The sequence below is a fragment of the Leptodactylus fuscus genome, chromosome 1, assembly GCF_031893055.1.
Source record: "Leptodactylus fuscus isolate aLepFus1 chromosome 1, aLepFus1.hap2, whole genome shotgun sequence".
Taxonomy (NCBI): Eukaryota; Metazoa; Chordata; class Amphibia; order Anura; family Leptodactylidae; genus Leptodactylus; species Leptodactylus fuscus.
This window is the reverse complement of record NC_134265.1, coordinates 183,458,082-183,471,186: the sequence shown is the minus strand read 5'-3', so window position 1 is coordinate 183,471,186 and position 13,105 is coordinate 183,458,082. Positions and strand designations below refer to the sequence as shown.

At 41.8% G+C, this 13,105-nt stretch overlaps 1 protein-coding gene across 2 annotated transcripts in view; it reads left to right on the top strand.

Moving 5' to 3' along the window:
- Nucleotides 1–371: 371 nt before the first annotated feature.
- The window catches only part of ECPAS (Ecm29 proteasome adaptor and scaffold), a 77,783-nt gene continuing 65,049 nt past the window's right edge, over nt 372–13,105 (top strand). For both annotated transcript variants that reach the window (XM_075280356.1, XM_075280355.1), the window contains exons 1-6: nt 372–451; nt 2,403–2,533; nt 6,666–6,782; nt 8,531–8,649; nt 10,677–10,826; nt 10,985–11,153. In XM_075280356.1, coding sequence (XP_075136457.1) covers nt 406–451; nt 2,403–2,533; nt 6,666–6,782; nt 8,531–8,649; nt 10,677–10,826; nt 10,985–11,153 — 732 coding nt within the window. In that variant the 5' untranslated portion in view covers nt 372–405. The remainder of the gene's footprint in view (nt 452–2,402; nt 2,534–6,665; nt 6,783–8,530; nt 8,650–10,676; nt 10,827–10,984; nt 11,154–13,105) is intronic.

Below are 13,105 nucleotides of genomic sequence, written 5' to 3'. Positions count from 1 at the left end.
TTTCTGCATGCTGCATTCCCTACCTGAACAAGCATTATAACCACATTGCAACCAACCACCACCCAAACAGGGTGGTAAGGGAAGGACAGCTGGCAGGATAGATCAGCTAGCAGCTTCTCTATCTCTCTATAATATATATAGCTACTAGCACATGAGAAAAACATGTCAGGGAGAGGCCCGCAGCTCCAGCCGCGCATAATGCCCCCTTCGCCTGTTACCATTAGCTACAGGACAGGGCTATTGACTCATTCTGTGTGCCCAGCTGCCCCCATTGCAGTCAGAGAGGGGGCATTTTACTGGGCACAACAGCTGAGAGACGCTAATAGCAACGCGCAGTATGTACAGGAACTAGAGCAGTGCCCGCCCTCAGGCCCCGCCCTCTTGTAAGCAGCACTACCGGTGAACATGGCTGCTGCTGTGCCTTCTGCTGCTGCTGCTCAGGATGAGCTCAGTAAGTTAGCTCTCGTTTTCATGTGGTGAGGGGCACTATAAGAGGAGGGGGCACTACCCTGGCTGGGCATAGGTCTAGAACCTCTTGTGTATGTTTGTGCCTCCGTCGTGTGGTATAGCTGGAGAATGAGACATGAGAGAGTTCGCTGCAGCCTGCTGTGTGTTGTGAGCAGGAGGAGAGGGCATGCCCCTGGCACGGCTCTTCTGAACTGGCTCTGTACATGTCAATGGTCGTGGGGTATGTGGTAGGCAAACAATGATTGGAAGGCCTGTGCCCTGCTGTGGTGCCCAGGCCTTTCTGAATTACTTGCACAGTCATAGGCTGGAAGTGAAAGCAAAATCTGGAGCCAGTCACTGCATAGCACTGGATCCCTCACATAGGAATTATAGGGATTATCATATGTAAGGAAGCCTGACAAGGTGGGGGATTTACTGACATGCAGCGGTGTGGAGGAGTGATCATATGTCAGAACACCATTGAGTAATGTGGAGATGTATTGTGACCATATGACTGCCCATGACCCTGAAACCATACCAGCCCTTGCCCCACACTAAAATGGGGCCGACTGCATGTCTATCTATCTATCTATAGATCTATATATATATTTGTATTACCTGCTGGCAATTTAGAATAGTCACAGTTAAACTAAGGCTAGGTTCAGTGGGGTAACTAGGAATGGCGGGGTCCCGTGGCGAACTTCTGACATGGAGGCCCCCCAACTGACGCCGAAGACCTCGACCGACCCCCTCCTCCGCACTCTATTGTGTCCCTTAGTAAGCCCTGCACACAGTATTATGTCTCTTAGTGGCCCCTGCACACAGTATTATGTCCCTTAGTGGCCCCTGCACACAGTATTATGTCCCTTAGTGGCCCCTGCACACAGTATTATGTCCCTTAGTGGCCCCTGCACACAGTATTATGTCCCTTAGTGGCCCCTGCACACAGTATTATGTCCCTTAGTGGCCCCTGCACACAGTATTCCTCACGCTGCTGTGAGGAAGGGCGTTCTTGACTGACTGTCAGAAACGCCCTTTTGACAGTGAAGAGCTACAGTACCGGAACCGATAGCTCTTCACCGGGGGCACAGAATGGGAAAGCCGATAGTGCGCTGAATTCAGCGCACTGTCGGCTTTCTAGCGGTGTATTAAACCACATGTGCCCCAGGTGATGAAAGGGCCTCTGTAAGCGGGTCCCCAAGCTGACCTGAAGAACAGAAAGCCAAACACTAGTGTCAAGCTATCTTCAACAGACATGTCTTCCAACCAGATTTCAACATGGAAAAAACATTAGACTCCACATGCAAAAAATACAGTGTTATATCATGCATTTTTTATTGTTTTTAATAAGAATGCATCATATTTTAAAAGTGTGTATGAAAGCCCTCAGTATGCATTTTCAGCCATCTTAAATCTATAACGTATGTAAAATCCTCCTGCAGGGTTAGCCAATTTATGGTGAGGCCAGGTTAACCATGCCAGGAGTCACCTGTATTATAATACAATCACTCTCCAACTGATGGATCCATTTTATGTTTTTATCTGCTAAATATGCTGCTGTTTACCTATAAGCCAAATAGCACAATTTTGGGGTATTTTGTACTATTTTGGCTATTGGGAATGTTCAGAGAATATTGCAAAATAGAAAATTGATGTAAAAGTGGCGCATCTTAGGCTTTACATCTTTGATTTGCATCTACGATTTGCTGTTTTTCATCCTATTTTTTTTAAGAAGAAGGTGGCTTCATACAGCGTGTAGTGGCCATGCCATGGTACTGTTGCTCAGCTTACTAGAGTCAGCAAGGGTGCCGGGTTTCAGTTCACATCTAACTGATAATGATGACTTTTCCTATGGATAGGCCATAAATATGAGTCTTAGAAACCCCCAGAAGCTGTATGACCTGAAGTAAAGTTATCATGTTCAGTGTAATTTTTCAAGTTTATTTTGTTAACAGATCAGCTTGAACGTGTGTTCTTACGCCTCGGCCATGCAGAGACAGATGAGCAACTGCAGAATATCATTTCCAAGTTCTTGCCTCCTGTTCTTCTCAAGCTGTCTAGTGCTCAAGAAGGTGTACGCAAGAAGGTAAATATTTATAGAGGACATGTTCTTTGCTTACATGTTTTTCAACAACACATTACAAGTGAAGGAAATGCTTAAATGTGTTATCCATCTTCTAATTCTGATAGACTGTCAATATTAGATCTGTAAGGTTCCTACAGACGGGATCCCTGCAGATCATGCCCATTACACGGCTCTTTTGAACTGGTCCTATACATGCTGTAGGCTCCCAATGTAATGTAATGTAGCAGCAGTTTTAGGTACTGCATCACCGCCATCTCAACATCAGTGGGACAGCACTGCAGTACTTAAAGCATCCACTACAGTTTGTATGGAGAGTGAGAAGTTCGACTCCAGGCATGTAAACATTACCAAGAGCAGCACTGTCCTAGAGCATCTGATTTGTGGGGGTCATGGGTGTCCAACCCACACACATCTAATATTGATGACCTATCCTAGGTATAGGCCATCAGTATTATGAATGAATAATGTCTTGTCAACAGTTTTGTCAACTGCAAGTGTTCTAGGAATATTCACTTTTCTTGCACTACTCAGGGCTCTCAGCAGTGAATGCTTCCAAAACACCTCCATCAGCTCTACTACTTTAGTGGTCTAGTGGTTGAATGCTGCAGCTGTCACACAAAGCAGAGGGGACAGGCTGAGGGTATTCAAAGCTGAGAACCCAGAACAAATAAAGAGAATTGCAGCACCAGGGGGATTAAAGCTTGGATTTCTTGGTTATTCAACCTGAATAAACTTGGACATTGCATCTGCTCTCCCCATCATCTCTATAGCATCAGCAGGTTTAAGGGGCAAAACTGCTGACGGACTCCCTGTAATTCCAAATTCTCCCTTACCATTTTGAAAAATGAACTTTACATTTAATGCAGCAAACAGCCCTGACTGTTAAACAGGTTATTTGGTATATTGACCTAGTTGGCTATACATTGTGTTCCAAATTATTATGCAAATGATATTTTTCTCTGATTTTCCTAAATGGTTGATACAAATGACAGTTAATATACTATTCAAATCTTCAGCCATTGTAGTATAAAACTGGGTTTTTGTGCTCTCCTTAAATTCCTTTTCTCATTGTATTTATTGGGGGACACAGCACCATGGGTATAGACTTGAGGCTGACACTAGGAATATTAATGCAATACGGCTGGGTATCTGAGGGCCCCAGTTGGGTTACAAGACGATCCATGTTCTTAGGAGTAATTATCCCTGGTCAAAGTGGATTAATTGAGGAGGTTCTTTATTTGGTTAAAAAGGTACAACATGTTTACGGGTAAAAATAAATTTTTCTAGTGCATGCATTAACTATATAAACATAATGGAAAACAATATATATGTATATATATAAATATATATACAAAAAAAAGTTATATAAAATCTCTAAAGGTTTTTCTTATGAGGGTATGCGTATAGATGTATGAAAGAGTACAACCTGGAGACATAGGTATAGAATATGTATAAAAAAATATATAAAATATAATATAAATATGGCTAAAATACAAATATATGACTAAGGAAGGAGGGGTCATTAGACATATGAATTCAGTAAAATATTACTCTGTACAGGGATATTCCAGATTGGGAATATCAAAAGAATATCAAAAGAAGTGTGTTCCACTCCAGGCTATACCATTTTCACATACACTGTGCTAATCAGTTTGTATCACAGCACTAGGTGAGAGACACAAATAACAAAAAAAAAGAGCATGGTACCAACATGTCCTGGACCTAAAACTAACCAAAAAAGGCCCAGGGCAGGATCAACAATAAAACAAGGGTGGTATCTGTGTCCTTCAATGAATACAACGAGAAAAGGATTTTACAGTGAGTACAAAAATACAATTTTCTCGCTTATTTCTTTGGGGACAGCACCATGGGAAGTCCTAAAGCAGCCCCAGAGGGTGAGTATTACAAAGCCATGCGAGCATCCTAGCGCACAACCACTGCAGAACCAACAACCCAAGGTGACAATAGCAGAGGCAACAGAATGGATCTGGTAGAACCTGGAGAAGGTGTGGACAGAGGCCCAGGTTGCAGCCTGCAGACCAGGGCTACAGAAGCCTGATGAGGAAACACCCATGAAACACCTACAAGACTCAAGGAAGAGCCGTCACGTTCAGAGGAGGTGCTGATCCCAAATGGCAAATGGAAACCATCAGGATTTGGAAATTGTGGAAAAAGTCAGACCCAAGCGAGGGCTCTTTGGGAAAACGACTAGACATCCGAATGATGGAACGAGTCATGAGACTAATAGACCCAGATTGCCCGAATCGGGGATGGAAGAGACTGTTCAGGCAGTACCTGAGATCCGGGCAGAAAAACAGTAAGATGATATCCTTGAGATGTGGAAGGAAGAAACCACTTGAGGGAACAGTAGGTGGTGGATGAAAGACAACCCTCTCCTGGTGGAAAACCAGCAAGGGAGGCTTCCAGAACTGCAAAACTAGACCGGTAACACTGCGGATGGAAGAGATGACCATCAGGAAGGAAACCGTCCAGGACAGAAAGCAAAGGGAGATCTCACAAAGGCTTAAAAGGGAAGCTGGAAGCAACTCAAGGATGAGTAATATCCCATGGCTCCATGGGAAGGAGGAGCATAGTGTGTCACTCCGTGCAGAAAGATCGAAAAGACCAGGGACTTACAAAAAGGAATGAAAAAAAACCTGCCCCTTAAGAGAAGAAAAAAACAACACCTTGGTTCAGACCTGACTGGGGAAAACCTGGATCTAGGGAGGAGAACGGATGGAAGTCATTGCCCTCACACCACAGTACATAGTCCATACACGAGTGATGAAATATTAGCACAGACTGGGAGCTTCGGCCCTGTGTCCCCCAATGAAATAAGCAAGAAATCAAATTTTATTGGACAAACTACCCAATGTTAACTTTTTTTTTACATAAATTAAAAAAATAAATAAATTAAAAACCTCTGTCCCAAATTATGATGCACAACAGAGTTTCACAACAGGTTGCAAAGAACTGCAAAAGGGCATTTGTTGAATTAGCAGCATGAAGAGGTCACATTTACTGAAAGCCAAAGCTATTTCAGTCAAAAACATCTTAACAAAGTTACAGGGTAACATAGGACCCCTTCTTTGATATCACACAGCTCTTGCATCTATTCAACTTGTGATTCTTTGTATAGTTCCTACCTGAATCTCTATGCAGGATGTCAGAATAGCCTCCAAGAGCTGCTGATTTGATGTAAATAGCCTCCCACCCTCATAGATCTTTTACTTAAGGATACTCTGAAGGGTCTCAATAGGGTTGAGGTCAGGGGAGGATTGTGACCATACCGTGAGCTTTTCTCCTTTTATGCCCATAACAGCCAATAACTCAGAGGCATTCTTTGCTGCATAAAATGTTATTGTCATGAATACAGATGATTTTGTACTATGGACTTATATCTAATTCGCATAATAATTTGAAAGACGGTATACACAGAGAGCTGTTGGTCAAATATGTTGTTTTATAAATCTATATAATATAATACAGCCCAACACTGGCCAAGTAAGTATGTGTTTTGAACAGGGATGGAGGAATAAGGGGATATCGGTCACATGAAGACAAAGCATCCAGTCAGGCATCTGGCACTTTTAATTAACAGCCCAGTTTAGCTGATCCTCATCTAATGTGTATCATCAACTTCTTCAGTAAGCATTGTATTCCCTATCCACAGTACCTATTACAGGAAGATTGTTTAAGGCAGGTGTAAAGTTGATCCTGCACACACTATATTTAATATGTTTTTTAAATTTTCAATACATTATATTTTGCTTAATGGGGTTTTGAAAAAAAAAAACAGTAATAACCATACGGATAAACCATCTGCATCAAACTCACCTTTTATGTGCCCTTTTTTTTTTTCAAGATCTGCACCCCAATAGCATATATTAGCAGCTATAGGAAAGTGAAAAAAACAAACAAATTGGGCATACTTGTCCTAAATAAAGGAGGACTATAGGGCGTATCCATTGACAACAGTGCTCGAACAGTGTTAAGGATAGGGGGCTTTGTCTGTTAACATCTACACTTCTGCTAATTGCTTTCAATACATGACAGTAATATATTACTTTTAAAATATCATTGTTACCCCTTAAAGGAAAGTAAACTTTCTTTGCTTTTTTCGTATTTGTAGGTTATGGAGTTACTTGTTCACTTGAACAAAAGGATAAAGAGTCGATCCAAAATACAGTTGCCTGTGGAGACCCTTTTAGTCCAGTACCAAGACCCTGCTGCTGTCTCTTTCGTTACAGTGTGTATTTTATTTACTAGGCTTTATACTATTTTTGTTGTGGGAATTAGAGGTTATATTTATGGGGACAGGTAACTATGATGGGGTGGTGGGTGGGGTGGGTGGGTTTGTATAGGTGACGTTCAGTTTCCCCCATTCTGGAAACGGATTGTCATTGAAAAATGTGCCTGGGGCTGTTCCATAACTGCCCTGGTGATCAAGGTAATTATAGATTTTTGGTACACTAGGTATTTTAGAAGGTAGGTGGGTGTATCTGAGTTTAATTTAGATTATCAAAAAAACAAAAACAGGAGGATGTGTGATGGTATCACCTCCTAAAGTCCTTTCAACTAATCAGTGCCAAAATACATAAATAAAGAACAATAAGTGCTCGTATTTTATTAAAGGTACATAACCTATTGTGATTAAAAGACTAAATTAAAAAATACGCTATTGCAGCGCCTGCTACTAACAATTATTAATGGGTTAACAGCTTGGTGGCCAATGCTAATGGATTTAGGAGTTCATATAATGTGTCCATTCATTTTATGTTTTACACCTTTCCTCCTTCAAACCCACATTGTTTTTCTTTAACACCTTGCTCCCCTGCAGGGATTAGTGAGATAAACTTGGGCGCAAACACTCAGTATCTGTTCACACCCATCTAATCCCTCTGTCTGTGCGTTCATCTAAAAAATGTCCTGCTATATTCAAGGCAGGAATTAATTTATGCACCTAATCTGGTGGCTAGGATCGTGCCAACTGATCTGGGGATCAATAACCCTTTTGAATATGCCCAGACGAGAATATAAGGTAACCACACTCCATCTGATTCATGGGTTAGTATATTCCCTCACTCTCAGTTGCACTGCAGGAACTTGAGTCGATTATAACCAGTCCATTGTAACCAGTCTCCTCTTGTTATCTGCCTGCTTATTCAAAGAAACCTGCCATCCTTCAAGTATAAAATAACTTTCCCTGTCATATCCCCTCTTGCCCTACATGTTTCGCCATTCAATATAGCTCTTCAGGGGCTCCAGATATACGGGTTCATTAGGGACAAATAGATGGAGCCGACGGCCACCGTCTAGTGTAATCCGCCTGCTGTCTGTATCGGTGCCTGTGTGAATACGAGCACTTATTGTTCTTTATTTATTTATTTTGGCTTTAATTTAGATTATAAAGATCAATTTATCCTGTACAATCTCCTTTAAAGTACGGTTTAGAACATGTTGGATGCATCTTAGAATGTAATTTTACTGGTGTACACCTTATGCTGGGTTCACACCAGTGTTCGGCTCTCCGTTATCAGGTTTCCGTCTTCTGCATGCAGAAGATGGAAACCTTTCTTGCCGAGTCCGGCTGTGAGCGCCGGTTTATGCTCTGCGCGGCGAAACCGATTTTTTTTTTTTAACCGGACACAGAGTACTGCATGTCCGACTTTGTGTTCGGTTTAAACCTGCATAACGGAGTCCCGGGCGCAGATGTGAACGAGCCCTAATTAAGCACCAAATCGTACCATCATAATCTCTGGTTGTGACTGAAATTAAACAGTCTTATTCTGTAGTCCATAGAGGTCTTGTTTTCTTAGTGATCAGTGCCTGTCATATTCTGGATTAAAATGCTAAATAGCTGTTCAGTCCTTTCATAGCCTGTTGGGGGAGGTCATCAATGATGAATAGTATAATTAGTGTGATATAACTTATAGATTATATTGTTCATTTAACAGCTAATAAATGAATTTATTTTTACATATTTTCTTTTCTTAGAATTTTACAATAATTTACATAAAAATGGGGTTCCCCCGTCTGCCACTGGAGAATCAGTGTGAGCTAGCACCAAGTCTCCTAACTGCTATGGAGGGCAAACCTCAGCCTCAGCAGGACAGGTAAGGTACTTTAAATCCTAGTTGGTGTAATTGTTTTTTGACTGTAACAAGTCATAGAATCAGCAAGTCAGTAACACATATTATCAAAATCTTGCAGTTACCGTATTTTTCGGACTATAAGACGCACTATAAGACGCACCTAGGTTTTAGAGGAGGAAAATAGGGGGAAAAAAAATTTGAAGCAAAAACTGGTAAAATATTTAATCTATGGAAGTTGTAGTTTTGCAACAGCTGCAAGGCCACATTGACAGGTGACCCTGCAGCTGTACAGGGACACATAGAGTGGTTTTTTTTTTGCGGGGCCAGATGTACTTTTTAGTTATACCATTTTGGGGAATCTCTATTTCTTAGATCACCTTGTATTGAAAAAAAAACAGGAGGTGATTTAGAACTTTTATTTATTTCATATTTTTATTATATATTTTTAAAGCTTTTTTTTTTTTTTTTTTTTTTTTACTATTTTATTCCCCCCCCGGGGGCTTGAACCTGCGGTCACTTGATTGCAAGTCCCATAGACGGCAATACAAGTGTATTGGAGCCGGCCTGCAACTTTACAGGTACGGGGCCGGTGGGGACCGGCCCCGGGGGAGAAGGGGCCACCGGTACTGACCCGGCATCCGCAGTACTAGAGAGGCGGATGCCGGGGAGGGATAGACGCCAGCACAGGTGCCGGGGCCTGAGACATCGCTCCTCTGCCCTGCATGAAGCCAGCGGCGGGGGGACGGAGGAGCGGAATAGCATGGCCGCTGCCGCTGCTGGCTTCATGCAGGGCAGAGGTGCGCAGCGATGTCTCAGGCCCCGGCATCTATCCCTTGCCGGCTTCCGCCTCTCTATTACAGCGGATGCCAGGCGCCACATTCAGACTATAAGACGCACCCTTCTTTTCCCCCCAAATTTTTGGGAAAAAAAGTGCATCTTATAGTCCGAAAAATACGGTAATATGTGAATCTTTTCTTCCAACACATTTGCAAATATCAAGACATCTTCTAGTCCCAAAACTAAAGGCTGCAGATTACAAGGGGCTGTATTAGGAACATATAAGTGGATTAGTATTTATACTTCAGCTTTATATTATTGCAGGTTTCCCCAAAGCTGAAATGACTGCTTCTAAATTGTGTAAAAAAGACAAATAAACTTAACTGCATGGTTATTGATTTACAGGTATTCCAGGCTACCCAATTGTACAGGGATCTGTAGCAGATGTATTCACTTGAATGAAGCTGCGCTGTAGTTACATGTACACTTGGTAGCCAAGACACCCCTGTTAAAGGAAAAGACTGTGAATAATTCAGTGGTGCTTCCCCTTCATTCTAAGGTGTCGTTCACACTGCCGCTGTGGTCCGCCCCGGGGTGTCTGTGGTAAACCCCTGGGAAACTGGACAGCAGACGGCTTGCAAGCGGTCGGTTTTAAAACCCATTCATTTGAATGGGTTTTCAAAGGTGACCGCCCTTGAGCGTTTTCAGCCTCTCTGCCTGGTGTCCGTTTTTTTTTTTTGCGGACACAAAGTACTCCATGTAGGATTTTGTGTCCGCGGGGAAAAAAACGGACACCTGTCTGAGAGGCTGAAAACGCTCTCGAGCGGTCACCTTCGAAAACTCATTCAAATTAATAGGTTTTAAAGACGACCACTCACAAGTCGTCTGCTGTCCGGTTTCCCCAAGGGTTTGCCACGGACACCCTGGGGCGGAGAGCAGCGGCAGTGTGAACGCCGCTTAAGGATAGTGGAGATTCCAAATGTCATACCTCCTCCACCAGTCATAGTGATTTGCTTACCCTAAGAATACCCTTTCACCTATATAGTCATGAAACAGAAATTAATGGATTCTGAACTAATTTAACATATGCATAATATTTAAAATGTTAAAATGTATTTGGCTGTTAAAATTTATTACAGTTAGTGTGTTAAGCTGACATACCCTACATATGTTTTATATTATATGTCGGTTATTAGCAGTTTTTTGTGATTGTACATGACTCTTTTTTTGTATCATGGTTTTGACTGTATTTTATGTAATGCTCTTTGCAGTTTAATGCATCTCCTGATACCATCTCTTTATCATATGAAGTATTCCAGCGAATCCTCCAAGTCCACAACAGTTTTTAACCTAGCTGAAAAACCAAAGACTGTTCAGCTGCTTTTGGACTTCATGTTGGATGTTCTCCTGATGCCTTATGGGTAAAAAAACATTTCCATTGGCCAGTTGTTGAGTTTTATGTGTTGAATCAGGATAAAATTTTAGCCATTGGAATTATTTATTCTTCTTTACTTTTTGTATGTGTATTTGCATCCATTTAATTCTAAACTTATTCACACTAAATTCTTAATTTTCCTAGATTTGTGTTAAATGAATCCCAGAGTCGCCAGAGTACACCATCTGGCCAAGGATCCTCAGCAGGGGGGACAGGTGGAGTAGGAATCCCTCAGCCTCCACCTGGTTTAAGTTTTTATGCTGCAAAGCGAGTTGTGGGAGACAATCCATGGACAGCAGAGCAACTAGAACAGGTAAAGGTGGAATAGTTTACAGTTCAAGTAATCTACACTCCTTGACATTGAAATTGCAACACCAAGGATAAAATTTTTTGAAATGATGAAAACACAGGATCGATAGACATAGTAATGATCTGGAAATGAGGGGAAAAAATGGAAGCAAAATATTCAAAACATCTCAATTTATTCAGTATTGAGTATGAGCACCTGCACAAAAATATATGCATTTATTTGCCTTGGCATGTTTTCAATGAGGTTATTAATGTATGTCTGAGAAATGTTATGCCACTCTGAATGCACTTGGGCATACAAATCATAATATCATCATATATGTGTTAAGAATCCAGCGATGCTTCAGGCCATGGTAGCACGTTTAGAACATGAGCAACATATGGCCTGACCGTGTCCTGTTGAAAAACGTCTCCTGGAACACATTGGAGAAATGGCCTTAAAGAGGACCTTTCACCTCCTGGGGCACATGCAGTGTAATATACCGCTAGAAAGCCAACAGTGTGCTCAATTCAGCGCACTGTCGGCTTTCCCGTTCTGTGCCACCGGTGAAGAGCTATCGGTGTCTGTACCGTAGCTCTTCACTGTCAGAAGGACGTTTCTGACAGTCAGTTGGGAACGCCCTTCCTCCCAGTAGCATCTATTGCACTGTACTGTGTGAGGGGGTGTTGCTTACCGCCCAGCCATGACGCTGAGTGGTGAGTACTCATCTAAGAGTAGGACCAGTGTGATGTTTTCTTATGACGGTTCTTTCATGGCATTGCTCACGTAATCTCCAAACCAATGTTATTTTTCCCCAAGACAAATGCTGGACTCTTCACTAAAGAGGATAGGCCTCCTTTTCATCCTTGCCTGTGAATTACCCTTCAAGAGCAGAGTTGTGAGTTCAATGGAATCCCTGTACTTGGACATCTAGCTCGTAGCCCAATATCATGTAGACACCTTCTGAGGGTTTATCTCAACACAGTTTGGCTAGCCTTGGAATGTGATGTCCAATTTCACTTGCAATGTAGAATGTTTCACTATGCAATATTCTTCAAGATGATCTGTCCACATAGAGGTGCAACTCTCGCTGTCATTACAGTTCGTCTTTGTTGTCCCAACCACTGGGACATGCAGTGCTGACACTTTGGTCTAGGCATTTAGTAATTTGCTGGACTAGTAAACCGAGGTCTTTCAGTTAAAGTATTCTGTCTGTTTCACTTTGTGGCAAGTTGTGATTACTGTTATGTTGATGCACAGGAGGCAGCACACAATGATCCCATACCACCATCAGAATGTTGAGTGGCTAAAAATTTTTGCTTTCAGTGTGGCTGTTATGCCCCTCCCACATTCCTCAGACTGGAACTAGGTGCTGGAAAATGTAATAATTTGCAGATCTTAGTGACACCTAATACTTACTCAATCTGCATAACTAAATGGCTTTTCCTTCTTGGTGTTGCAATTTCAGTGTTGAAGAGTATATGATCAGTTACATTTTTGTTATACTCCCTAGGTCGGAAGTATGGATTCCAGAAAAAAACACTATATTTCTTAGGAATGTACTATTTACATTGAAACCTCTCCAAAAGACTACCTTTTTCACAAAACCACTTCCTTACCCTGTCTACATTTTCTGTTCTCCATATTAACCATCTTCTTTAAGTCTATCTTCTAAATCAGGAGTGGGCAACCTTTGGCACTCTAGCTGTTGTAGAACTACAACTCACAGCATGCATAATTGCTCTGTTTCAAAGAGTTTTCACTGTACATGGTTTAAACAGATAAGGCACAGTATGTGTATATCACTTATTCTCTAACCCAAATATTTATGCATTGTAATTTGAAATATACCCAAATTCTTCATTCTGGGGGTCCTTCAGAATTTTTTTTGTCTGGTATCCAAGGAGCATGTTCCTGGTTATCCATGCTTAGAGTAGGATAAATCTAATCTTTGAGATTCCCTACTATCTAAAAGG